This window comes from Anser brachyrhynchus (assembly GCF_964034855.1).
Source record: "Anser brachyrhynchus genome assembly, chromosome: 2".
In the NCBI taxonomy this organism is placed as follows: domain Eukaryota; kingdom Metazoa; phylum Chordata; class Aves; order Anseriformes; family Anatidae; genus Anser; species Anser brachyrhynchus.
In genome coordinates, this window is record NC_137695.1 from 93,406,531 (window position 1) to 93,433,777 (window position 27,247).

Below are 27,247 nucleotides of genomic sequence, written 5' to 3' on the forward strand. Positions count from 1 at the left end.
CAGGGTTAACACCGGCACTAAAAACACCACACAAAAGGGTCGGCTACTCGAAGTGCTTTTATGTCAATAAGAATACATAAAGTTAACGAGAACCCTATTTGTTACAGCTTTGAAGGTTGCAAGTACAATAGCATAAAAGTCTCAAGGCTGAAGTAGTTTAAAAATGTTTTCAATTCTTTTATCAAATAAGCGTAAGGGAGCTATTTTACACAGAGAAAGCAGCAACATACAGTCTTAGTTTCGAGAAAGAGAAACAATACAAAATCAGAACAGAACTCAGCTATGAACAGTCACCACTATTCTTCACGTACAACTTTGTCCATGAGACACGGGAAATCAAAACCTATCAGACCGACTGCTTCCACTGAAGGAAGCTGTGCCAAGTTTTTCCATTAATAGAAAAGTCAGTAGTAGAACAACTTTCTTCAAAGAAAGACCACCACCAGCCATATTGCGTTCTAGGATGTAGTGATATTAAGGTTACACTGGAAGGACAAGTTCTCCAGGATTTTCAAAAATAATAATCTTAATTTGATTTGTAAAGTGTAGTTCATTATATCCATTGTGCTTTTGGAACATTTATGTTGCAGGGATCTTTGGCAATCCAAATTCATCCACCAATACGCCATCCTGTAAGAAGGAAAGAAAGATGAACAGGTTAATAATTCCCAACCCACCAAAGCGTATTGCAAAAGTTTCTTTACAATGTTAATTGTGATATACCTGTAACTGTCACATCGCTGGAATCAAAATAAGAACACCAGTGTTGTTCCTCAATAATAAGCTATACTAAAATCCCACATGCAAATATACAGAAGACTTTCTTCTATGTTTAAGAATAACTACGCTAACAGTTGTAATGGTATGCTTAAATTCTACTTGCAGTCTGCTAATGTTAGACAGCAGTTCCAAAATGCCCTTTTAGCTCTTTAAAATGTAAGAGAAAGCATTATATATACACAGCATCTAAAACACACCAGATATTAAACAATACTTTTGCCTAAAATATTAGGAATTACAAAATATTAAGGATTCCTAATCAAGCAACCCACATAAATTTGGTTAACTCAAAAAATATACGTAATTTGCTTCTAAGGAGCAAAGGACTCACTTTGTTTTTTGTGTCAACAGGAGTGCCCTCTGGGATTGCTGGAGCAGATGCAGCTTCATCTAAGTAGGAATTGTCTTCGTCAGCCAAAAGCTCATCACCCAATGCATCCAGTTCTGAAATTTAATTTGTTTGGTTGAAAAGTTATGCAAGGAATTCCTTTTGCAAAAGAAAAGTTGTTCTTAAAGAGAAACAGGATTCATACTAAATGTTTACACTCATACTGACATTCCTTATTTAGCCAGCCATCAGGAATACATGAAGACTTGCATGTGTGCCCACACAAAGAGAACATTCTTTTCTTCACTGATACCATAAATATCTCTTCCATGTTTGTCTGATATTTTTCTTACTGCACTTAAAAGAAATGCAGCTTTTAAGTTTAAAAGAGTGATGTAGTCAATGAAACTAAAATATGACTGTACTTCCCCCTCCACTTTCCTCACCTGCTTCCAAGTCATCTTCATCAATCTCTGGTGTTCCATAGCTACGACTCAGTGCTTCCTGGACTTCGTTGGCTTCTTCCATCATATCCTCCAACTGATCTTGTATGTCCTGAAGCAACAAACAATTTCAACTGGTCCACATTTAATAATTTCAGTTAAATTTATCAGATCTTAGTCAATTGTTAATAATTCCAGCATACCAGACACTGTTTTTTTAATGCATAAATCATTTTTGGAAGCAGCACAAGTTAAGACACATGCATTCAGTGCTATGGCTTGGTCTTAATTACTATTAAAATTATAACATATCAAGCAGAAAAAGAGGAACCTAGCAAGAACATCTCTGTAAAACCTTGTTTTTCTGTTTTGTTTGGGGGGCCAGGGGAGGAGGACATGACATGACAGTTAATATTCTTCAGGGTGAACTGAAAGGCTCCAATAAACTACCCAGAGCTCAGCATTATCTTCAGCAGCAGGAAAGAGTAAATCTAAGGACTAGCCTAAGTTATGCCACAGCAAAAATTGAGAAGATACTTTAGCATGACTATTGGCACTGTACTTAGGTGCAAGTAAGGAGGAGAAATATATATAAACAGCCCAGGAAAGAACTTGGAGGAATTCAGCACTGGCATTTGATAAGAGTTTAAGTGCAGCATACTTGAAAATATGTTTAAAGTTCTTATGCTTTTAAACTGCACTTTCTGAAGACAGAGCCAAGCCTTGCAGACCTTTTGAAAGTGTTTATTTTATTTTTATTTGCTTTTTAAGTCAGGCACTACCGTAAAGTACGGGGAGCAAAGGACTAATCTGCATGTAAGGGTAGCAACATGGAGGGGGGGAAAGGAGGCCAAAGAAGCCATAGCAGGAAGTATTCACTAACATTTATGCTGCAGTGCAAAGGAAAGGAATGTAGAGATTAAAGATTAGCCTAGCAAGGAAACACCAATCAGTATAACAACGCCAACAACTGATTGTGCAGTACCAGGGAAAGAAGGAAGGAATTAAGATGATGGTCCCATGAAGGGAAGAAAAAAAGTCAAACATAAACCAAAGCAGTCAGAGTTATATAGCCCATTCATCACTATTTCAGTGCATTGTTTCTGTCCTTTAAACTATAGAAGCTCACCTCTATTTGATCAATTTTGACTTGCTTGTAAGCTTTCTTCATTTCTTTCACTCCCAGTTTCATTGCATCAACCTAGAATAGAATGAAACAACATGCTTGCATCTGATGTAACGTACACAAATTAAACAAACGTGAGATTAATATACTGGTACCGTTGTCTTTGTATCTTTCAGTGCCTGAATGGTGTAATTAGCTTGTTCCATATTAAAAGACTGCTGTGATAGATTATCCCGCTGTTGTTCATACCTGTTAAAAACAATGCAAATAACAGCTTTAAAACACCAGTATTTATTGCCACAAAAGAAAATCCTTTTTTTTTTTTACTTGAAAAATCAGAAGTAGTCATCTGCTGACATGTGCAGTTCTTCGTTTTTTTAATAATAATAAACCATCACAAAATAAGATAGAAATATATAATGGTCAGATTTCTGTGAAACTACGTATTTAAAGCTGACAAAGCTACTCCTAATTAAGCTTCTGTTTTAACCGATGTCAATACTATATTTTTCTAGGCTTATGTAGTGGGTGAGGATATCACAAGATTTTTAGTCACTGTCAGGTAGATATGCATGCCACTGCTTACTGCTGCTGTAAGCAGAATGGAAGAGATGCAGGTTATCCAAACCACAGTGGCTCTGCACTGGAGTTTGGCTGAGGAGTGGTGAGCATAGGGTGGAAAAAGGAAACTTTCATGTAACCAAAAAAAGAAAGAGACTTAAAACAAATAAAAATAATATATCTCTTAGAAAATAAGTTCATGAGCCAAGCATAGCTTTAGTGATGAGCAGATTTAGGTCAGCTTGTCCCCATTCAACTACATATACTAACATACAAATTAGGCTGAAATATGCTGACACTAGATCTGTAATATGCTTTTGAAGGGCTGGCTAGCTTGTTCAGCATTTCTCTTTTAAGAATGCTCAGAAACAAGAGTACTGGAAAGAAAAATGGAAGTGCAACACACTCCTTCAACAAAACAGCCTCATTAACCCCAGACTGAAAAAGATTTAAACTTACATTCGCTTCTGCTTTAACACTCTCAACGCTTTCTGCTTTACGGTATTCTGAAAGACACAATTATTAATATCTTAGGAAGAGTATTTGACTGTACTCTGCGTTATACTGTTTAAACCTAATGTATTGGATTTAAATTTTCCAAAACAGTCACCAGCTAATAATTCACATTGCAACAATAGTCACATTCAGTGTTCATCCTGCATTAATGATTAACAAAATAGGCCTGTATGTAATACTGCTAATAGCAATTACTTTACAGATTTCCAGCTTTTGATTTTTTTTCATAAGCAGAATATAAAGTCCAATTTAAATATCAGAACTACCTTTCATACACATATCTTAATGGCCAGCATGAAGTAATATTGCAAAAGGTACTTTTAACGATACAAATTATATTAGGTATGTTTATCACTAAACAAACATTTGATACGTTTATTATTAGGTACTGTTTAATTTTTATGTTCATCCCCTTTCAAAACTGGGCTTTCCTGCCCCTTTTCTGAATATCACAGATCTTTTTATTTTGGCAGGTGAACAGAAAAGCCTCTCTACCAGATTTAATTCAGGTAACAGAAGGAAGAAGGGAGGCAAGCAAGTAACTTCTGACTGGTGAATTACACTGCACTTTTAAGAAGTAAAAGAAAACAATTAAGAAATAATAATAATAATTAAAAAAAAACACAAAGCATTGTTCAAAGACACATTTAAGAGATGCTTCAGAATAAAAATAAACTTGCAGGATCTTATATCCCATCAATAAGGCAAGATACATTTCTAAGAACCTGAAGAACTGGCTCCTTCACCACCATTACATGACCCAGGGTGCGAGTCACATCCTCTCACACTTAAATCCCACAGAAGGTTGTTACCTTTGCAGGCCCCTCTCTCATCTTCTTCATTTGATCCTTATACTTCACTAGTTCAGCATCAAGTCTCGCGATTTTCTTGTCAATTGACTCGGCTCTGCTATCCACCTGTAATACAAAACAGGAAAAATAAACGCATTTATTAGCATTTTATTCAGGTATTGGACAACAAAAAGAACACCCTCATCCTGAATATGCCTCTAACAAACTATTTTTCCCCTCAGTGATTTTACGAACAGCTTAAAGTTTGTTGAGGATCTGAAAGCAGAAACACCTCCTACAAGGAGCACAAGAAGCACCATAAGGTTTCAGCAAGCTCTGCCATTGTAACACATTCTCCTCATTTTGAGATGCTCCCTTGCGCACCCAGTCAACTCTCAATCTCTGTTCAGGCATTTCTGATAAGATAGAGTACCAGGCACTAAACTGGAACTGAAGAGGAAAAACATCCATGTACCACGCTGGCAGGTAAGAGACAAACAGAGAAGGGACCGGGATGCGTTTAGCAAAGCTAGAGGCTTACATTTGGTGTGCAGAGAACGCTCATCCTTTAGAAGGATACTTCCTCTTTGATACCTGGATTATGGTGGCACTTAACAAGCCCAAACTTAACCCCTGTTTCAACAGTGCCCAACTTTTGTGTCGCAGACACTTCCCCATCACTTCCTGCAAAGGAAGCCAGGACCCCGCAGGTTTGTGGGGCAGGTACTCTGAGACCTTACTGCATTTTTGCTCAGAACCCTGCGATAACTGCCTAACTCCCTAAGACACCTCCAGCAGTCAATCCCGGTGCACTGCGTGTGACAGATCTCTCCTTGAAGAAATATTCTCAGCCTACTGCAGGAGAGAGAGGGTTAAAGATGATTATCACATAACCTAAAGCTATAGATGCTTCTAACAGCACGCACAACTTCACAGCAAGGCCGGCTTCCTTAGCATCAACCACCACGGCACTTCCCTGTGCACAGCAAATAAAGCTCATTAACTTTTCCTTCCAAGAAGCCTCCCGAGGGATTTGGATATAATCACGTTCCAATTATAACGTGAGACCAATCAGGGAAAATTTACAACTCTGACTTGTTATCAGTGTGCTTAAACACGTGTAATTATGCAGATCTTCGTTTTGGTGTCTTGATGATCCTTTTAAATCTCCGTTCTATGGCAGCAACGTGCATTTGCCAGAGGCATCCTGAGCAGGCATTTGACACAAATACTCTTTGCACAAGAGATTAAGGTGCCTAGGCATATCTAGCATTGAAAAGTTTGTATTAAGGTTCTATTATACCAAATATATTAATAATGAACAAGCAAATAAGCCACCTGAGAGTTTTAAAATCTTGTAGTTTTAAAGCTTAGCACCTCCTCAAGATTTTCACCAGCTAAAAACATCTCTGAGATCAGCCTCCTGCGCTGGGGAAACTCAGTTCTTGAGGTAAGAGTCTGCAGCGATTCTCTCAGTCAGTATGAGCAGGAAATGGAGGCAGACTCTCCTAGATGGGTTACCTACATAAAAAACTACACAGGACAAAAGCTTCTAAAAATAAACTGAGTATCACGCATCCACAGCATTTCTGCTTCTGTAAAATCGGGTATGGTGTGCTGGCATTTCAGCTTCTAAGTCCAGAAACAAGGGGAGCAGAAGGGGCACCAATCCAAGCAAAAAAAAAAAAAAGTGATTGTGGTATCCCAAATCCATGTTCAGCAAAAAAGCGGCTTATTTCAATAATAATATGACATACAAGTCTGAATTTTAATACTGCTGTCAAAACTACCAGCCTTTTGTTCTAGACCGTGTTTCCTTCCTACTTCTCCATTAATTTGGAGTGTATTTTTCAAAGAAGAAAAAGTAAAAAGAATGCCCATTTCCTGATGCATCCTTCCTCCTGCCAGCCTCATGACAGCTTTGAGTCATCTGACTGCTAAGCCAGCAAGAACAAAAACCTCTGCCCCTTAGCACATCGTTGAGGCAGGCACAGCAAGAAGCGAGCAGAAACTGGAAAGGGGGAGCGAGGAACATACCCATGGAGAGTAAGTGGGGAGACAGGAGGGCATCACGCGGCCAGCTGGCAGACTGGACAGTAACCAGACATGAAAGAAATGTAGGGAGAAGTGCTTCCTGAGTTTCAGTATGTTCAGTTTTCAGCCAAAGTAGGGATCCTGTGTAATCAGCAGCTTGAATTCAGAAGTTTTCAACCGTTTAGGTGTCTTAATGTTTGATGTTTGTTTCTTAATTCTTGATGTTTGTTCTCTCACCACAACAAAGTATGTTGCACGCTGACTATCTTGGGTTCAGTCATGCTACTCCTGCATACGCAGGAAAGAACACCCCAATGGTAGGCATAACCACTGCCTAACCGTTGTCTTTTTTTTTTCTTGTTAAAATTACCATTAAATGACAGGGTAAGAGATCTTACAAAGCATTTCAACTCTTTAAAAAGGTGCAAGGAAACATATCTAACTGTCAACAAGACAGAAATGACATTACTTGAGCCTCCAAACTGTTCAACTCTTTTCTTCTTCTTTTCAGTATCTCACACTACTCTTTTCAATAGTAACTCAAATGCAATTTAACAAAACAAAACAAAAAATCAATTGATCCTCTAGTAGGACCTGTGCTTTGCTTACTAAAGATTTAAATATTGTAGAGAAAATGAAAATAGAGTAAGTCTTTCACAGATCAGATGTATCACTTCACATAAATTAACAAGACAAGCTCATTCACAAACTTGGAACAGGAACTGTGTTTCTCCCCATGCTTACAAACATACACAGAACAGTACTCAATTTTGACAACATCACTTTCTGTGGATGGAGTTAAAACAGGGTAAAAAGCTAAGACGAGCTCAGTAATGATGCAGTGCTTTGGCTTATGGACTTCCTCATACCAAACGCTGTGCTCAGAGCCAGCACAGAACAGATGACCAATACAGGCTCTTGACTTCATATCTTAAAAAACACTGCAACTCATGAGTTACCATGGCTGCCAAGTCATCACGTATGTGAAATAAGCCTGAAACTCTGCTTTTCCTGGTGTCTTGTACAGTCACATTTTGAGAGAATGTAAATACAAACAAATAGAAAAAAAAAACACAAAACAAAACCATGTGCAGTTCCTTGTGGTGCCAACCACACTTTTTTGGTAAATAATCCTAAATTCCTGGTGTTGCCTATCTAAGTAGCTGTTTAAATTACACTTTTATTAAATCTGAAAGTCCACTGGGGTTGAACAAGCTCCTAGTGGAGGACAGCCTGCTGGTGTGTCTAAATCAGGATGGTTGCAGGTTGTTGTCAGGGAAGACAAGACTTCCTGGTCTCCAGCTTACATTTGTCATTTAGGCAATGTAAGCGTAGATGGCAGTATTTCAGATGGATTTGGGAGTTGTGGCCACCCACCAAAGTGCTCACTGCTAACAATGGGGAAGCTAACCCTGATTTTTGAGCGTGAGCTTCACTTGCTGTTCAAACCAAATGTATTTGGAGCTGCATTTGGATACTGCTAGAAAGTAACACAGATTCTTAGCCAATAAAATAACATCCTGTGAAAAACATTAACTATAAGCACCTCTCTCACGCTGGCATACATGACATAGTTTTGTGTAGTTAGCACTAGTGAGCATCTGGTACTTAACTCAGGGGTTCTCATCACTGGGTGGAAGAATAAATTTTCTGGGAGGAAAAAGATGATTTTCCACAGAAGCTTTTTGCTGTCAGGTTCCAGGGACAACACTTGTTAGCCTTGGACTAGCACACCTCAGCTTAGGCCACAACCAACTACGCGCACCTGACTCTGTTAACTGCTCAGAGAAACACCCCAAGATCTCGGTTGTCTTTCTTCACCTTCTAAAGTCAGTTTAGGACAGCAGCAGCTGTAAAAACCATACCACAGTTTTCTCCACAAACTTAAAAGCCACAGAAGACTATGAAGTGACTAGCCTAATGTCTCCCTTAACCTGCTTTCCAGAGGAGCCAACCTCACAACAGATGCGGAGCGCTCTACTACACATCTCCTCAGTATTTCTTGCGCAGTCTCAGATTGCTTCCCTATCTGTCTTCCCCATAGGCTCTGCAACGAGCTCGTAGACAAAGAATGGCCTCATGCTCCCCGCTCCATGTGGTGGACAGGAAGGAGGTCTGCTCCTCTTGCTGCTGATGTGTCAGGAGTTAACTGGGGCAGGCAGAGCAGCGAAGCCCTCGGGGGGAACATCACAGACATCCACAAGGACCTAAGGAGTGCCAGGCTTTACATGTACATCATGTGCAGCTATTTATGGGCTCATACACAAGGGGAACAAACATAGGCACGTGTTTTATACATACTGTGATATGTACTGGTGCACGTCGAGGTGTGCTGACACACTGATGAGCAGTTGAATACATGAGCACACAGACACGTGTACGTGTGTGTATCACAGAATCGTTCAGGTTGGAAGAGACCTCCAAGATCATCAGGTCCAACCATCCCCCTACCGACAATGTCACCCACTAAATCATGTCCCTGAGCACCGCGTCCAACCTCTCCTTGAACACCCCCAGGGACGGTGACGCCACCACTTCCCTGGGCAACCCGTCCCAATGCCTGACTGCTCTTTCTCAGAAGCAATGCCTCTTAATTTCCAACCTGAACCTCCCCTGGCACAACTTGAGGCCACTCCCTCTAGTCCTATCACTAGTTATCTGTGAGAAGAGGCCGACCCCCAGCTCCCCACACCTTCCTTTCAGGTAGTTGCAGAGAGCAATAAGGTCTCCCCTGAGCCTCCTCTCCTCCCGACTAAACAACCCCAGCTCCCTCAGCCGCTCCCCATACAACTTGTGTCCCAGGCCCTTCACCAGCTTCGTAGCCCTTCTCTGGGCCCCTGCTCTGGGCACGGCGCTGACAGGCGCTCCACCCCCCCAGCCCCCAGCCGCTCCCCGCGGGCTCACCGTGCCGATGCAGTCGGTGAGGCTGGGCGGCGGCGCCTTGGGCTTGGCCTTGCCGAAGAAGCGGTTCATGGCGCCGGGCGGGGGGAGGCTGGGGCTCGGCAGCGGCCGCGGCGATCCCGATCCCGATCGGGCCGGCCCGGAAGCACAACGCGCGCACCGCGCCTGCGCACGCGGAAGTACTGGCAGAGCGGCACGCCCTCGCTTCCGCCCGTCCCCGAGGAGGAAGAGCTGCGATTGGCCGCGCGGAGGGCGGGCGGTGCTACCCGGAGCGACCTTAAAGGGACAGGACCCTACGAAGGGGGGGGCGGGTAATTCCCGTCAGGGGTTGCCCCCCTCAGCAATCCCTTGGGGTTCTGCCCTCATCCCCCCAGCGCGCAGCCAGATGTGTTCAAAGCAATAAACACCACAAAAACATGAGAACCCAAACAAATCACATCAGATTTCTTTTGTTTTATTCGCTTTTAAGTTAAGAACACGTTTATTTCCAAGCGGTTACTGGGGTCCCAACATGTCTTTAGGCTTGACCCACTGGTCAAACTGGTCTGACGTGAGGAACCCCAGCTTTATGGCGGCTTCTTTTAACGTCGTCCCCTCCTTGTGCGCCGTTTTGGCAATCTTGGCTGCTTTATCGTACCCTGCAACAAACCAACACGAACAATTCAGCTACTTGCAGTTTCAAAAGACTTTCATTAGAGATAATAAAAAAAAAAAAAAGTAGGACACTTCATCTTTGGAAAATAAATTTGTGAGGTATTGCTATTACTAAACAACTCGATTTGCAGAAAACATTCACCAGATGTATTATACTCCTTACTTAAAATGGTCTTCATGTAGGTGTTAAATTCAGTCTCCTAACGTAGGTATCTTAAACAGGCCTCAATGCATTTACATAAACGTTTTATGTGACTTTCTTCTTTAAAATAAAAACACAGATTGTAATCTTTCACTTTTCATTATTATTAAAGGTCATATTGGGACGACAGGTATACAAATTCTCTCAATCTCCTTTTCTTGACTTCTGTTCAGAATCATTTCTTTAAGGCACTGTTATTCAAGCAGAACACATCTTTTTCACCACTCACAGTAATTAGCGACGTTAAAGTAAACTACCTTTATGGCCTGGCCCAGAACTTGGTTTCCTAAACATTGTGGTGATAAAAATAACGCGTGCAAAATAACGTTACTGTGAAATATTTCAGAATATTTTTTGACAAGTTTCCAAGCTTTAAACCTACCTATATGTGGGTTAAGTGCTGTTACCAACATCAGAGATTCACTCATTAGTTTGTTGATCCTGTCAGTATTGGCTTGGATTCCAACTACACAGTTGTCAGTGAAAGAAACGCAAACATCTCCGAGAAGTCTTGCAGAGTTTAAAACATTTTTAATCTAACACAAAAGAAAAAAAAAAAAGTACCAGTTATTACATTCATAAATTAATTGTTGCGCAGTCAGGCACATTTGCTCATAACCAATGCTCCTCTTTCCCCTAAAACTTGCTTCTTTAGTTTGCAGAGAAGTAGTACATAAAATAATAATCCCTCTTCCCCCCGCAGGCTAAGCTCAGCCACTCCCATTTAAAAGAATTTTGTGAAAATCATGTAAGAGATGAAGAACTCTTGCCCAAAAAAGACCACAGCATGTACAGATGTTTTGTTAGAACAGTTCACAAATACCAAGTAAAAAAATACATAAAGGAATTTAATTCAAGGTCATTTTTTCTCCCACCCCCCAAGTACCAATCAAAAGAAGACATTTTAGAATAAAAAGTACAATAATGTCTGGCATTAGCCATCTGCCTTGACAATCTATAACATACCAGCTTTTTCTTTTTCTTGTTAAGGGGTGTCTGTTTCTATCAGAACTTATGTTCTGCTATGATTTTTTGGGGGTGGGGGTCAGGGCTGTCAAAACCAGATGCTATATGCTTAAAACTTTGTTCAAACGGAGGGGGGTGGGGTGGGGTGTAAAAACAGTACCCTAAACAAACAGGAAGAAAAAAAAAACGATTATAGAATTTCAATTTTCTTTCAATAATTTCTAACATACTAAAAAAAAAAAATAGTATCAACCAGTATAGGCAGTGTAGAAAAAGAACATACGGCATACTACTTTCCTCATGCCTCTGGTATCTAACAAAAAGACAAGAAAATCAAAAGCTTTCTTGTTACTTCTATATAATATTAGGATCTTTTCCACAATACACTTTCATTCTTTTTTAAACTATCATCCTACCCTAATCTAATCTACAATATTCCTTCACCATCTTACACACAGTTCTCCACAATCTTCTGATTTGATCCTATTGTTTATATTCTTTTCCTCAATTTCTCCCGTTTTTCATTCTTAGTTTTAAGAAAAAATGTATATAACCCAAAGAATAAAAGTATTATGACTTGATTTGAAAATGTTCCAGTACCAGGTGATTTGTTAACACTTCATTATCTTGACTTTTTAAAATTAAAATATAGAAAAACAGCAGTATGTACCCTAGTGTATCCTGCTTACCCTACGGAAGTGAGATCTAAGACCAATCATTTACAGTTTTATCTAACAGTTGCCAAAAGCATATAAACTTTGGTATTCCGCAGAAACAGATACTAGTAAGAGTTTTCTGTATATAAAATGAGAAAGTCCTAATTTTAGCTAAAATACTAAACTCTCTCTGGCTTTGGACAAAAGTTTGTCTCAGATTGTGGTCCTCTCTCCCTGCTTCCTTTGACCAATGAACACACATTTTTAAGATAAATGCTCAACAGTATAACATAGATTCATGTAAAAAAACTGCCAGTTCCCAGTCAAAATAACAAGTTATTACCATAAAAATAATAAAATGTATTCTCACATTTTATCGGCTTCTCCAGTGCTTGTATTGACCAAAAATTCACTGAGCTTTTTCCCTAGTTAACTGACTGAGTAAGTGATGACTTCAGAAGTCCGAGACATTTTACAACTTTTTGAACTTACCATCATAGGCTTAAAAACATTCAGTTCGAAATGTCCATTGCTACCTCCTACAGTAACAGCAACATGATTTCCCATAACTTGGGCTGCCACCATGGTCACTGCTTCACACTGGGTAGGATTCACTTTTCCTATTTGGGAGAGAAAAAGGTTACCAAAGAATAAGAAAATAAATAAATACATCATTTGTTCCAAATCACGTTGAACAGAAGACATTTTGTAGGAGGTAACGTCTTACTCCTCTGTTCACCACAGAAATTAAAAAAAAAAATAAAATCCATAAGTGATGTTCAATTCACTGTACTGTTGCAGTAATTCAGCTAGAATTTCTTATGCCTTATAAACTTAAAACGAAGCTCACCAGTCTTAATTAATTCCCCATTCTCTGCAAAATATAAAACCTTCAGTTGTATTCTCTTCTTTTGAAAGGGAAGAAAGATTTGTGGAATATCAAGTTTTAAAGAAGGCCACCTCCAACACCAGAGGCTGCTGTAGCACAGCCTTTGAGAGCTCGACTAAATGTGCACGAGCTAAGCAGCTCTTAATAGTTATGAGATTATTATCTGTCTTTATTTGAGTAGGTAGATGTTTCTGGTAAATCATTACCAAATCTCAGTCAACTTAAAAAAAGTATCACAGTTTTTTAATAGTATTTTGTAACAAAACTGTTACACTCTGTTTACTTTGTCAGGAAAACAAAGCAAAACAAAAACAAACAAACACAAAATTCAGGCATCCGCCAACAAGAACGTTTTACAGTTGATTTCATTTCTAGAATTAATCCTAATAAGAGCATTCATTATCTGCCTATTTAAAGCCAGATATACTCACAACTTTTTCCTTTCATAATTTATCGTACAAGAAGAACACGCTTAGAATAGTTTTGGATCTACAACAGTCATATGTACAAACTTTTCAGGAGAGAGGCAAGGAATGATATTATAATATATTATACTTTCCTTTCTTATTCTCCCATAGAATGGAATCATTGCAGTAAAGGAAAATCTGAGCACACAACATTAATAATGTTAGGAAGTAAAGACAATGCACATCATAGTATTGCTAATACAATACATCCTCAATTAGCAGATGCTATAATTCATAGATTAAACCATGTAAAGCTTGTTTCAGAAAGTCTTTACCTGAAAATAGTAGTGATCTTGCAATTCTAAAAGAAGGTTTTGAGAAGTATGTTTGTATTAATATAGTACAAGTTTACAGATATTACTCACTTTCATATACTTGCCAACACACAGCTGTGCAAGCATTTTTATGAGCACAGTTTTGGTGAAATATGGGAGAAGAAAAACTGACAGAAGTGTTGAATCATGGACTTACTAACATTTGTGGGGGGTGTTTGGTTAAATATCTTTTGGTAAGTATCTTTCTGGACCTTTGGTAAGGTCCAGAACAATAAAAAAAAAAAAGAAAAAAAGACAAATTTTCTCTGATTTTTCTCTGTATGTTTCCTCTGTACCTGGCATGATACTGCTTCCTGGTTCATTTTCAGGCAGGATGAGTTCTCCTAGTCCAGAGCGTGGTCCAGAACCCAGGAAACGAATATCGTTAGCTATTTTCATCAGACTACATGCCACTGTGTTCATAGCTCCACTGAGTTCAACTAGAGCATCATGAGCTGCGAGGGCTTCAAATTTATTTGGAGCAGTGACAAAAGGCAAACCTACAGGGAGGGTGGAAAATATGAAACCGGTGAGACACTTCCATGCAGACATAAAGCAGATGATCTAGCACTTAATTAGCTTAATATAAAATTATATTAATAATACTGTAAGTTCATTTCACTCTTCTCTGGACATTTCCTCACAAACATATTTCTTAAACTGATTCAATTCAATACAAAAGGCACAATAAAAGTCACTAAAATACAGAAGAACATGACATTCAAGCATGAACCTGCAGCAAAGTTATAGATTTCAAACTCCCATGCTGTGTCTCACCTGAAGCAACACAGCGTTTGCCTTCCACCACAATATAAATGTCAATAATCTCTTGTAGGTTAGCCCAGACATATGCATTTCTTCTCTTTTATCAAGTTAGTTTTTTAAGATCATCGATTTTAAGGATGTTTTCTCCCAGCTATGAAAATAGGTTTTTGCAGCGCAGTGCAGACATTAGGACAAATAAAAAGTAATTGCAATGGAATTAGCTACTTAAAGAAAAAAAGATGCATCCAAGCATCAGCACTGCAAAGGAACAACAAACCAGACAGAACATGGGAAAACTATGATTTAAGATGCCTGAAACTACTGTCAACAGCAAAAGCAGGGGAACAACAGCTCTGTTTATGTTAAATAAGTCTGTAATTTGCAGCTAAGTTCCACAACCAAAAAAATTTCTTCAGGATCTTCCCCTGAAGAAAATTCTCAGCAGAATTTTATTAGCGGTAATGGGCATCAGTAAGGGGGTGTGCAGGAACGCTGACTGTGGGCTGGGCTTGTGCCACAAAATTACTGGTCTGAGCTCACTTTACCAGTTCAACCAACAAGAGTAGCATAACCCCATTTGCTACAGGAACAGCAAAAGTTCTGCTGTGTTTTGTAGCTCCTGCCAAACACTGGCTCCTGCTCCATTTGCATGGGCTTCTGCATCTCACAGCTGCCAGAATCATTCCAAACTTCCCATTTTGCCTTTGCCAACAAACGTAATATCTAAGAACACTAGGAACTTAAATGGTCTGCTCTTCTTGTTTTAAACTTGTACAACCCACACATACAGTACACCTAACAAGGGTGAGATGGGACAGCTTCCTAAAGCTCTCGTGGCTTATTCAAGCACCAAAACAAGCCCTTTACTGCTCCTCAGCAGGTGCTAGTCATCATGTTACTTCTTCCCCACCAGGGTACAGGAAAATCTCGGCCCTCTAATAAATTGTGAATTACAAACCCATTAATATAAAAATACTGCTGATAAGCAGTTTTAGATGTTATAGATGTTTAGATGTTAAATTTACATGAAAGATGTATGCATTCACTTTGGGGACATTTTTAAGACAGATATCGTGACATAGGAGTTTACAATCAAAACAATCAGTAGCTCTGTAAATTAAGTTTCAAGATCTACAAAGATCTTGAAAGCCAGAATCAAAAATCAGGCAGCTACCTTGTACTCTTTCACATGAATAAACTAGTGGTTTTTGGAAGGTTTTTTTTGTTCGTTTCTCCCCCTCTTTTGCAGCAAGTCACTGTAGATTAAGAGAAGCAGAGATCCAAACAGGCATATTATGGCTGGGCTAATAATAGAAGTCTGAAACAGAACCCATCTCCAATAAACCTTACTCATGGCAGTCACTCTCACTGCACTGAGCACAATTAGAAAAATACATTGCATGCAAAATCCTGGGTATAAGGTTTACAACACACAGCATTAACAGAAAGTTTCTTACTAAAATACAGAAACAATTTGAGAACTTGGAGAAGCATGGAAACTGAACATTTTAGTGTGAATTTGACTGTTTTCCACATACTGCTTTACCGATAACTCTGAAACATCATTCCTCACCCGTCAGTTCAGCCACTTTAGCAGCAACTTTCTCAGCAAAGCCAATTCTTGTGTTTAATCCTGTACCAACTGCAGTCCCACCAGCTGCCAGCTGATAGACCCTTGGCATGGTTGACTCAATCCTAGCCACACCATATTTAATTTGTTGCACATAGCCACTAAATTCCTTTGGAAGAATGGAGCATAAAAAAATAAAACACAAAGAAGACAAAAAGGAATAAGCAAGTAGAATTATTTAGATTGTTAACAACAGTGCTCAATTACTTAAGAACCTGAAGGCAGTGAAATCAACCCAGATGCTAAAACATGTTCTCATTAAGAAGGAAAATTTACATCTATTATAAGCCTGCTCACACAGCAGGAGCAATTACACATAAAAGCAACCTACATATATAAAAATCTATATACAACGCATCTTTCTCTTGCCTTATACTTCAGTAATATACTTTGTAGGATCTGAATCCAAGGTAAATCAGATCTCAAATTAAATTAACAAAGTCTCAAGTTACAATTAGCAAATGGCTCCTGGGCTTTGTTCGCTCTCAACCCCCCAGGGAATGCGTGGGTGGGCTTCTTACTAACTAAAATAAAGACCCACAAATTTTCTACGGATTTTTATTAGTTCACTTTAAATTAATATCTTACCAAGTAACGTAATATAAGCCATTCTTGACAATATAATAACAAAGATTTGTCATATATATATGATCATGTATCAAAGATTTTTGTTCTAAATACTCAGTAGTTCTGTATGTTGTCAAAACCTCATTTATATGAGATTAGAGATTACAGACTAAATCTACCTTGTTCCTTCTGATGCCAGTATAAAAGAAATATGTTTCATTACTTGGTAATCACACATCATTTTGAAATCATTCATATCTTGCTACCATTAGACATAAAACATGCATGGAAAATTTTAAGAAAATTTGCAACGCAGTTATTAGGAATACAACATTCAGAAAACTCCAAAAAAGATAAAAATACTCTGACTGAGATTCAGCCAGCTACTTAATTTATCTTAAACTATCAACTAATTTAGGTCTTCTCACATTTGCCTCTGTTTCCCCCACAATACTTACTTTTTTTTTCCCGAAACAAATGTTTTATTTATTTATTTTTACCTGTCCAAGCGTAAGTGGAACAGCATCTTGTGTATGAGTGCGTCCTATTTTTATGATTTGGGAAAACTCTTTGGATTTTGCTTCAAGTGCATTCTGTAGCTTCTTTAATCCAGGTAACAACACCTCATTAACCTCCTGGGCAGCAGCAATATGCATTGCTGTTGGGAAAGTGTCATTGGAACTCTGTGAAGGAATATTGAGAAATTTCTTTACAGACTTTTCTCACCATAGTACCTGTAAGATTTACACGTACGGCTTTATTCTCTTTATTTCATTAAGAAGAAGAAACTAAGCACAGCATAGAAACCTTGGCAGTGTTCCACAAGTCACTCTGAAGAAATAATCAAATCTTCTGAACTCCAGCCTAGCATCCTTCTAATAAAATCAGCTTTTTATAACTATACCCACAGAAAGTAACTATACCCTCATAACTAGACTGTTCATTAAACAACTGGGACAAAAAAAGAAAAAAAAATTGCTACAGTAATTACTAAAGACAGATAACGAATGGACAGAAGATTTTAAAGAAACTGTAGGTGACTTTAAAAGTTCAACACACTGATTAGGTAGTGGTAATTCCATAGTTCCCAGGATACTGAGTAAGCACAAAAGATCAGGAAGGGATGCAAGCAACTTACTGGCTCAAACTTCAACTAATCTGAACAAAATATTAAGAGTGAAGTATAATAAACATGTGTACTAAAATCCCTGGGGAAAAAATATGAAATGGATATTTCACTTGCCAATTACAGGACATTTAGCCAATTTATTATTTTTTCTACATGCTTTATGTAATATAGTAGGGAGATAGCAGCTACGTGTATTCAACCTCTAGAAACTGGATCTATAGTTAGCTTCTTTAAAACTGGCTGCAGTAGCAGCGGTTGTCACCAAGCCACCTCTGCCTACTACAACTTGTATGAATTCATCTGTCATAGGTAAGGTTCAGAGTTTTTAATCTGAAAAAATCATACTGTCACTGTGTAACATTTCAAAGTTGATTTAATCTGAAAAACCTAAAACCTGGAAAACTGTCAACAAGGCTGTAAACAGAACTCACTTTTCCATATATTTTTATTTTCCCATATGTTTACATATGTACTTAACCATATACAAAGCTTATCTAAACAGTGGCTGTAAGAGAATTTGAAATTCACAATTCAAAAAGAATATTTTTGACATTAAAAGAAGTATAATGTGAGTATAATGACCTGACTTTTGTTAACATGATCATTTGGATGTACTGGGATTTTGCTCCCCAGTTTGCCTCCCATGATCTCAATGGCTCTATTGCTGATGACTTCATTGACATTCATGTTGGTTTGAGTTCCAGACCCAGTCTGCCACACCACCAGTGGAAAGTGATCGTTTAATTTTCCTTCAGCTACCTATAATAGAAAAAGAGAGAGAAGCGCTGTTCTACTGGGAAAAAATAATAAGCAGCATAAACTGAGAATTTTATAGCTATAATTCAAACAGTTTTCCATTATATTTATAAATTCACAATGATTATATGTATAATTACACTGGAATAATTAAGAAGAGTTTGGTGTTTTTATACTAAATATTAAAAGGACGAAAAATGTTTGCTATGCTTTTTGAAGATGTTAAGTTCTAAAACACCCAGAAATATATAATTTAATTTCCTTTTCTATAGTCATAGATATAAAAGATTAAAACACGGTCTTTTAAGTTATCTATTCTCTTTCCCAAATCCAGATGATTTTATAGGTCCAAAAACATCTCCTCCTTCCCAAATTTTAAAGCAGTTCAGATTCTGATCCCCCTGGGTGGAAGCAGAGGTAGTAAGTGCTGGTTCTCCCTTCCATAGTTATTTGTTCAGGTTAAGATATTTTCCTTCCCTGAGAGATGTTATTAAGTAGTTTCTAAATCAGTACTTAAGGTGCTTCAGGGTACTGACTCAGTGTTGTGTCTCCTTGATTCATGACCATCCTTTGTGTATCAGAAACGTCCGTTTTCTGTCTGCTTATCCGGTTACAAACTTCTCATCAGCATGGGTGCCCTGCTTTCTCCTCGGAAATCAAGTTCAACAGCTGCACAGTTTCGTCATGAACAGATAACAACTACACAACAATTTGAATTTGAGGCATTCAGAAAGTCATTCCCTATGGAAAATGGTCTCCCAGAAGAGGTATTTTTGCCAAAGGTCAGTGGGCATGCCCATGCAGCACATGGTATTTGTATAATTAACATTGAAATTTCTCCAGAAATGAATTTCACATATGGAAGGTCCAGACATGTTACAGACATTATCTTCTGCATCAACAAAAAGAGCTGCTGCAATCAAATATCTTCCTCCTGGAAGGCGCGTTTTCCCTGGGCCTACATGGCTTTAAACTGAGGTTCCTAAAAAGACGTCATGACTGTCTTTACCATACCTAAACTATACCTGAACTTGTTACAGACAAATGGAGCATATAAACAAGAGAATCACACAGACCTAAAAAGATTCATATGCATTGACTTGCAGATTACCCATGGGAACAAGGTCCTGATCAACTACAAATGCCTACATCAACTTACATCTTCTGCAGGTAAGCTGTGACAACTGCTGTCTTAAATCAAGACAAAGCAACGGGTAGGAATATTGTCCTGTTCCATCTACATTTTTTGGACCCTGTTGAACCTTATATGTATTTAGAGAATTTTTTCTAAGTACATTTACAGTAGTATCAAAATCTGTGCTCTTAAGTATCACCCCCATAGATATCAACCTGAGAAAAACTCAGAATGCAAACCAGGAGATCTGTTGTTACAACTTTGAGGCTAGATAACAATCTCCAGATTTTCAGGTTACATCACAGTCCTCCTGAAATCATATTCTGGAGTTCTCCAAAGCTCTTGGTACTTGGGATTCATGGTGTTAGAGATGGTAGAGAGAGGACGTGGCTTCTGCAAATACTGAAATATTCAAAAGCTTTTGAAGAAGAAGAAAGCTCTGTGCCACAATGCTTCTCGCTAAACATCTCTGTTGATTTATGCAAAGCACCACCCACAGTATTACCATATCTCAGTTTACGTTCATTCATAACTGTGCATTTGGGTGGCACTTATCCCGAGAAAGAGGAGATGCCTCTGCATCACGTCCTCTTTAGCTACAAAAGTGATACTTCAAAAAGCACAGATTTAGTAGTAACCTTAAGTCTGAAGAGGAAACAGACCAGCAACAGAGAAACTATTCATACTGCAGATGGTCTTCATGCTACAGAGATGCAATGGATTAACAGACTGGAGACTTCCAAAGAGGAAAAGCTTTGCTTGCATGTCAGATTTCACATTAGCTGAATGAACCAAAATTCTATTCCCTTCCTAGACTTTTTTATACTGTTTATCTGGTAAGAGTCATCCCAAAAACATTATGCAAGTAGTAGGCAGCCCTAATAGTGAGGAAAAATTATGTGTTTTTTTTTTTATATAACTTAAACACCAAAATACATTGGAACACTATTCTAAAATGTCTAAAAGCATAGAATAGTAAAACATTAAGTAAAAGATTTCTGAGCCTGATAAAGTTTAACAATAAATGCTTTGCTTGAACTATTTAAGAAACCCAAGAGGTCTTCCCCCAGCCTTCAAACAGTATTCCCACGAAAAGCTAACCAAAAATACAATGTCAGTTCTAGTATTTTCAACAGTTCATTCCTACCTCATCCGCTGCCTTTACAATAGCATTAGCAATCTTTGGGTCAAGACCATAATCTTGATTTACTTCAGCTGCTGCTCTCTTCAAGATGCCAAAAGCCCTTATAACTTGAACCTGAGACACAAGAATGAGTTTAAATATGTTTGGTTGTTGTTGTTTCTTTTTTTTTTTCCAACAGAGGACATTTAGAAACCCATACTGCAGATCTAGTTCTAAATCAACCTCCTTCTGATCTTAAATGCAGCAATAGTCCATCAAGCAACCAAGGAGCCATCTAAGTCAGACAACCTGTGCTCCCATTATAAGTAACGTTCACCCAAGCAGTACAGAAAGCTGTATGTACATCGCTCACCCTTTCCTTCCAAGTCCAGTTACGCTATATGTATCAAGATGGACTACATGCATTAACATTTACAGAAAAGAAGAACTAGATCTGTTTCTAAAATATAATCTTTGAAGGCAAACTGGCTTGTTCCAGTACAGGCAAAAACAGTGCATGACAAAGTTTGCGTACACTTATGCTCTAAGCCCAGCCACAAGTGAAAAAGCAATTTCACATCAGTCCATGCCAAACTAAACATCTTCAGTAACAAACTACATAACACTAGAGTGAACGTAATTATACAGGGAACTACTCTATCCATAGCCTTTGGTCTTCAGGAAATTGAAAGACTTCTATTTACCTCATTAAAAAAAAAAAAAGAATAAATTAATTATTCAAAAACTATATCCAATTTATGTAAATTAAAAAAAACTACCACAGAATAGTAACTTAACAATGAAATTAATATCTTTAATTGCCCATTTTCCCAGCAAAAGACTAAAAAAAGGTATTCACTCACATACAAATTATACTGGCAGAGAATAAATGAGCACAGGCTTGAATTACTTACTGGCATCCTTTCTGAAACACCTCCGATCTTGAAATTCATCGTAGATCTTACAGTCTGGGCACCATAGTATTTGTCACTTGGGACCTTCAGTTCACCAAAAGTATCATATTCTATCCTAAAAGACTCTTGAGTGGACTGTGGAAAAGAAAAAAAATGTATGCTTAAAACACCAATAAACAGCACCTCCTTTTTGAAAGGAGACACGGTTAAGAAAAAATGCACAATAAGAGGAAAAAAGATAACAAAGATACACAGCTGCGGTGTGTGGTCATAGGTATTTTTCTAATTATATCCTCAAACTTTAGACATTTTTCTAGTGTGAATACCTGTCTCACTAAACGAATCAGAACTACAAATATATAGCCTGGCAGACCCACTGGTGACAGGCAGCACTGAAAGACTTAGGACTTTGGCTGCTCACTGTATGACACAAGTCATACTGATAAAGACTCGATTTCTTTTGAAGCCTTGGCAACTCATTTTACAATTTACAGAATGGCTGATTTGTTAAAACAAACTTACAAAGGGGCATGGCAATGCAGATGGCATCCACCCAGGCAACACGTGTGTAGCAAAATCCCTACTTAAAATCCACACGGCGCACCTGACAGAATTAAAGTACTGGAAGAGAGCAGCTAATTCAGTTCCAAGTTACTGGCAGTAATTCCTGCCTTAAATCCAAAAAAACAGGAAGACAGTTTCCCTAACCAAAGTAGCTGAGCAACATTAAGAAACTGTACATAGGTATATTTTGTGCTTAGATAAGGCAAGATTTATGTATCACATATATACACCTAGCATGCATTATCTAACGCAGCCAGAAGTAAATAAAGTTTAGCTGATGTACATCAACTGAAGAGTAAATTTTTACTTTTTTTTTTGTTTGTTTAAGAAATAATCCATTCATTTATGACAACGCAGTCACACTCGTATGCAGCTCCACAAGGTATGGGACTGGACAGGAAGCAGTAAGAGCAGCTTTACTCTTCTCCCCAGATTTCTGTCAGCAAAGCCCCAGTTTGCTGAGAGGAAGATGTTCACTCTTCCCCACAACAGGGGGTTACCCTCTTGCACCGTCTTCAGGAAGGGGAAGAAGCCTTTCTGAATTTTTAACCACAAATCCCAGCTTCATAGGTAGGATATATACATACACAGTGGCGGGCTCTGGCCTAACTATGACCCTCAGGTGTGAGTCCTTGGGTCCATCAAGCATCAAAGCACCAACTCAGTGATGCAATGTGGTGAAAGAAGAAAATTGAACGTGAGGAACTAGGAAGAAAAGCAGAGGATAGAGGAAGAAACATCTCTGTGCTATCGCAGTTTATTTGTATTTTGAAAACGTTGTGCAGATTTGATTACTTTCATCTCAAAAAGCTTATTATTGGAAACTGTTCAAGGAAAAGGCAGTAAGACTGATCAAAGGTGGGGAACAGCTTTCTTAAGAAGACTAACTTTGTCGTTCAGAAGAGAGACAACTTGGGGACTGAAGGAAAATCAAGGCCAAAAAAAGCATCAGTAGAATGGCAAGAGGTATTAGGTGCTCTCTGCCTGCCTCTTCCAAGAAACAGAAGCCACATAACTTGGCCAGCAAGAGCCACGCTCAGGGCAAGTGAAAGGAAACGTTTCCTCTCACAAGGAGCCGACCAACAAACTTGCCAAGTGATGCTGGGGACGCTGAAGGAAAAACTGGCCAAGAAACGAGAGGAACACCACAACACCATCCTGTTCCTCTCGTTTCTTGGCCAGTTTTATTTGCTCCCCGTTTTACGGGTCTCGGCGTGCGTGCGCAGCAGCAGAGGCTCTCCAGCAGCCTGCCCAGCTCCGCATCGCTGCGGATGGCCAGAGGCAGGTGGGAGCAGTGCGAGCAGTCCGGTCTTTTCACTGTCCTAAGCGGTGCTCTCAGCCACACAAGGGGCCCTGCCATCAGGTACACCGGCAAACACGCACCAGACATCATCCCTGTTTGCACGAGGTTCTCTTGCAGAGCAGGTATTGTGTACGACCCAAAAGAAACGGCAGCCCAGCCCACAAGTAGCACGGGTTAGCTCTTGGGTTGCTGTCCCACTCCCCAGACCTCGCTTTTCACTCTCCCACAGACACTGACCCCACAGGCACACTGATTAGCACGGGCCGATACGCCGTCCAGACTTTCTCTAACCCTCTCGATTCTGAGTTGATCACTGTTTTAATTCATGTTCATGTCAACAAAAAACAGATAAACATCACTGATGTCTACTGTCCTCTGAAATTCCCACTCCTGATAATCGGACACCTGGTGGAAGCAGACAAGATGAGGCTTTCCTTAGAGCTGCTTAAGCAGAATCAACTGAATTCCAAGCTCTTAACACAGTCAGTGGCTCAATCACCAGAAGTATCCACACTCAGTATAAAAAAGTTAAATGGTCTGTAACCTTCTAGACAAAAAATGCTAGCAGTTGCACAAGTGATTCCTCATGCGTAATTCCAGCGTCAACAACGGAGAAACAAAGATAAACAGGGCCAGGAGGGATCAGTAGCCCCTAGTTCAAGAACCTTTCAACAACAAAATCCTGTTATTAAAAATAAATAAATTTTACTTCCCTAGCCAATTCCTCATTACACACGTTTACAGACTCCCATGAAGTTAACAGGGTAAGCTGCTTCAAGCTGAATGTCGTTTGCTGATTAACAGAGGGACAAGTAACACTAAGAAAAAAAGAAAGTATTTTTTATCCGTATTAAAGTAAGTAAACTAAATTCCAATACTTACCTATATTGACTACTCAAAACCAAACAATAATTAGCATCAGATGCCTTAAGCGAAGGCAAGAACAACACAGACAAGACCAAACAAAACTGTACAGAGAATATAATCATAGAACATCCCAAGCTGGAAGGGACCCACAAGGATCATTGAGTCCAACTCTTGGCTCCTCACAGGTCTACTCAAAATTCAGACCATATGACTGAGAGCATAGTCCAAACACGTCTTGAACTCTGGCAGGCAAGGGACACCATTTTCTGATATTCGCCCAGGCATTAATCAGGGTTGAGCCCCTAACTGTGCAAGTACACGTGGTACCATAGAAATCAACACGAACGTCTTACAGACTTCAGCCTGGCTGACGAACCTAACAGCTTGCAGAATTTAATGTCTGCATTTTTAAATGAAAAAACGTGCTTCCCCGCTCCTTGGATGGGATTCACAGAATCACCGAATGGCCAAGGCTGGCACCTCTGAAGATCACCCAGTCCAACCCCCCTGCCGAGCAGGATCACCTAGACCAGGTGGAGATATTCAAATCCAGGCGGGTTTTGAATATCCCCAGAGAAGAAGACCCCACAACCTCTCTGGGCAGCCTGTCCCAGTGCTCCGTCACCCTCCCAGTGAAGAAATGCCCTCATATTCACCCTCTTGAGCGGCTCTAGGAGCTGTCGTGGAGCTGTTCCTGCAGCCATTCCTGTAGCGAGGAGCGCGGAGCACGGCGGTGGGACAGCAGCACGGCCCTGCCAAGCCTCCTGTGTCCAGAGCCAAGCACAAACCCTGCAACTCTGCCGCGAGCGAAGGCAGCCACCAGTGCTCGCTTAGGCTGCCAGCACTGTGCGTCTCAGCACAGAATGACCACCCCTCATAAACAAATCTTCTCTTCTTTTTTAACAGGCCTGGGGAGTGCTCTGCCCCCCACCCCGCCCCCAAATCCCGAGAACCTGCAGTCCGAAGCTTACACCGTCAGGCAAACACAAGTGTACTTTTGCCTTGCTGCAGGGAGCTAATCAGCTGGAACCGATTGCTACATAACGGGCAATTCAATATAAATTCAAATAAAAGAAGTGCTGCAATAATCCTTCCCGTGGGAAGTTATATTCTGATTTAAGGATGCGGCAGCTTTTGGATATAGTATTTCAGTTCAAATTAATTTTTAGCATGTCAAAAGGGATCTTTAAGAACCAGCAGAAAATGGAATTTGTGCTCCGTAACTCTCCTTTGGCAGATGGATAGCATTTTAATTTTTGAAAATAAAAATATACAAGGTTTTCCTGTAAGAATTCAAGGTCTGTTGGAGTTCTAGATTCATGGAGGGACATTTTGCTGTAACATCTGCTGTTATTTAAACCCAAAAAATTAATGATGCCTAAGCGCAGACAGGTCATATTTCCGCCTGACAAAGCTCAAAACACCTGCACTGATTGTAAGACTGCAGCCTTTCAACAATTTGGGGTCTTCAGCCAGTAAACAAAGGCCACAATCTCTAATTCCTTCTTAGAGGATGTCACAACAGGAAGATTAAAAAAGGGAAGCAACCAACAGGCCAACGGCTTGTGAATTACATAACCTGCTTTGAAACCAGTGTTCCTATGAAGGCATGTTTCATTCACCGCGCAGCTTGTTCACTCATTTGGGAGCTTCCTTTTTTTAATGCTATTTGCTATCCCACACTCACTATGACAGAGCAGGAACTAGCATTGTAGTAAATTTTACTACGAGCATCAAATCCCGAACACCCCACTTCCTGCTGGAATTCACCTAGCAGCCCTTAGTTACCTCATTTTTAGGAGCAAAACCATATGGGTGCACCTGAGACTACGGCTTCATGCAGTATCCTAGCTGTTAGTATTGAGATTCAAGGTTGCTTTTGAATATCTTGTTTTCATACTGAGCAACATGCCACAAGCAAGTCCCCCATATGTTTCAGCCCCACAGTCAACTGATCGTGCCTAATAACGTAGAGTGCATTTCAGGGGTCACAGATCACAAAATCACAGAATCACTAAGGTTGGAAGAGGCCTCCAGGATCACCTGGTCCAGCCATCCCCCTACCACCAATGTCACCCACTAAACCATGTCCCTAAGCACCACGTCCAACCTTTCCTTGAACACCCCCAGGAATGGTGACTCCACCACCGCCCTGGGCAATCCGTTCCGATGCCTGACCTCCCTAGCCCTTCAGCAACCCAGATTTCTCCCCTTTTCGTGAAAACACGTTTTTTTCCTGCTCGTATCTTAAGACTCCTCAGAAAGCGCCCGAATGAATTCTTATTTCTACATAGCCCTCAGAAACCGCCCGATTTTTTATTTTAATTTTTATTTTCGGAAGCCGCAGGGGCTCTGACGAACCCCAGACGCACCCCGAGAAACCCCCCCTAACCCTCCCCAACCCGACTTCCTCCCCTTTTTGGGGGCGAAAAACTCCCCCTCGCTCAGGGCCCGGGCCCAGCCGCGGCCGTCGCGCCCTGAGGCAGGGGGGCGGCGCGGGGCGGGGCCGTGGCGCGGGCGGCCGGCGGTGGCGGCTGGAGGTCACCGCGCTGCCCCCCCCCCCCCGCCCGGTGCTCACCATGGCGGCGCGCGGCGGCGGCCCCCAGCGGGAGGCGGCGGCGGAGGCGGGCGGCGGGGGGGGCGGCGGCGGGGCGCGGAGCGCGGCCGAGGCGCCCAGGCGGCGGGCGGCGTGCAGGGAGCGCTGCATCCTGTCGGGCTGGGGGGTGGGAGGGCGGCGGGCGGGGAGAGACCCGCCCCGGACGGGCGTCAGGAGGGAGGAGGAGCCCTGCTGCGGGACGCGGAGAGGAGCCCACGCAGGAGCAGGGGGTCTGGGGGGAGCTGCTGCCCGTGGGGGACCCGTGCTGGA

The 27,247-nt window shown here is 40.4% G+C and overlaps 2 protein-coding genes across 3 annotated transcripts; both read right to left on the reverse strand.

Annotated features, from left to right (window-relative positions):
- Positions 1-39: 39 nt before the first annotated feature.
- CHMP5 (charged multivesicular body protein 5) lies at positions 40-9,654 on the reverse strand. The gene is made up of 8 exons (XM_080583083.1): positions 9,484-9,654; positions 4,567-4,671; positions 3,698-3,744; positions 2,833-2,926; positions 2,681-2,752; positions 1,555-1,663; positions 1,112-1,224; positions 40-630 (listed from the first exon to the last, which is right to left on the reverse strand). The coding sequence occupies exons 1-8, from the start codon at positions 9,550-9,552 to the stop codon at positions 580-582; spliced, it is 660 nt and encodes a 219-aa protein (XP_080439209.1). The 5' UTR covers positions 9,553-9,654; the 3' UTR covers positions 40-579.
- Positions 9,655-9,918: 264 nt separating this feature from the next.
- Positions 9,919-27,133, reverse strand: FH (fumarate hydratase). 2 transcript variants are annotated; one of them, XM_080583058.1, is made up of 10 exons: positions 26,960-27,133; positions 21,648-21,782; positions 20,758-20,868; positions 18,302-18,478; positions 17,091-17,273; positions 15,967-16,132; positions 13,925-14,128; positions 12,451-12,578; positions 10,719-10,872; positions 9,919-10,118 (listed from the first exon to the last, which is right to left on the reverse strand). In XM_080583058.1, exons 1-10 carry the CDS (start codon positions 27,086-27,088, stop codon positions 9,976-9,978), a joined length of 1,530 nt encoding a protein of 509 aa, XP_080439184.1. In that variant the 5' UTR covers positions 27,089-27,133; the 3' UTR covers positions 9,919-9,975. The 2 variants fall into 2 exon arrangements, with proteins under 2 accessions (XP_080439184.1, XP_080439185.1); XM_080583059.1 differs by lacking the exon at positions 26,960-27,133 and adding an exon at positions 25,038-25,338.
- Positions 27,134-27,247: the final 114 nt, after the last annotated feature.

Bases quoted from the DNA above. Each gene is read 5' to 3' on its own strand.
- CHMP5 (XM_080583083.1), bottom strand. From the start codon at position 9,552: ATGAACCGCTTCTTCGGCAAGGCCAAGCCCAAGGCGCCGCCGCCCAGC. The intron at 4,672-9,483 runs GTGAGCCCGCGG...TTTGTATTACAG, and splicing joins TCACCGACTGCATCGGCACG to GTGGATAGCAGAGCCGAGTC. The intron at 3,745-4,566 runs GTAACAACCTTC...TGTGTCTTTCAG, and splicing joins TGAGAGAGGGGCCTGCAAAG to AATACCGTAAAGCAGAAAGC.
- FH (XM_080583058.1), bottom strand. From the start codon at position 27,088: ATGCAGCGCTCCCTGCACGCCGCCCGCCGCCTGGGCGCCTCGGCCGCG. The intron at 14,129-15,966 runs GTGAGGAATGAT...CCCTCCCTGTAG, and splicing joins TAAAGTGGCTGAACTGACGG to GTTTGCCTTTTGTCACTGCT. The intron at 12,579-13,924 runs GTACAGAGGAAA...TCTCCCAAATAG, and splicing joins AGGAAGCAGTATCATGCCAG to GAAAAGTGAATCCTACCCAG.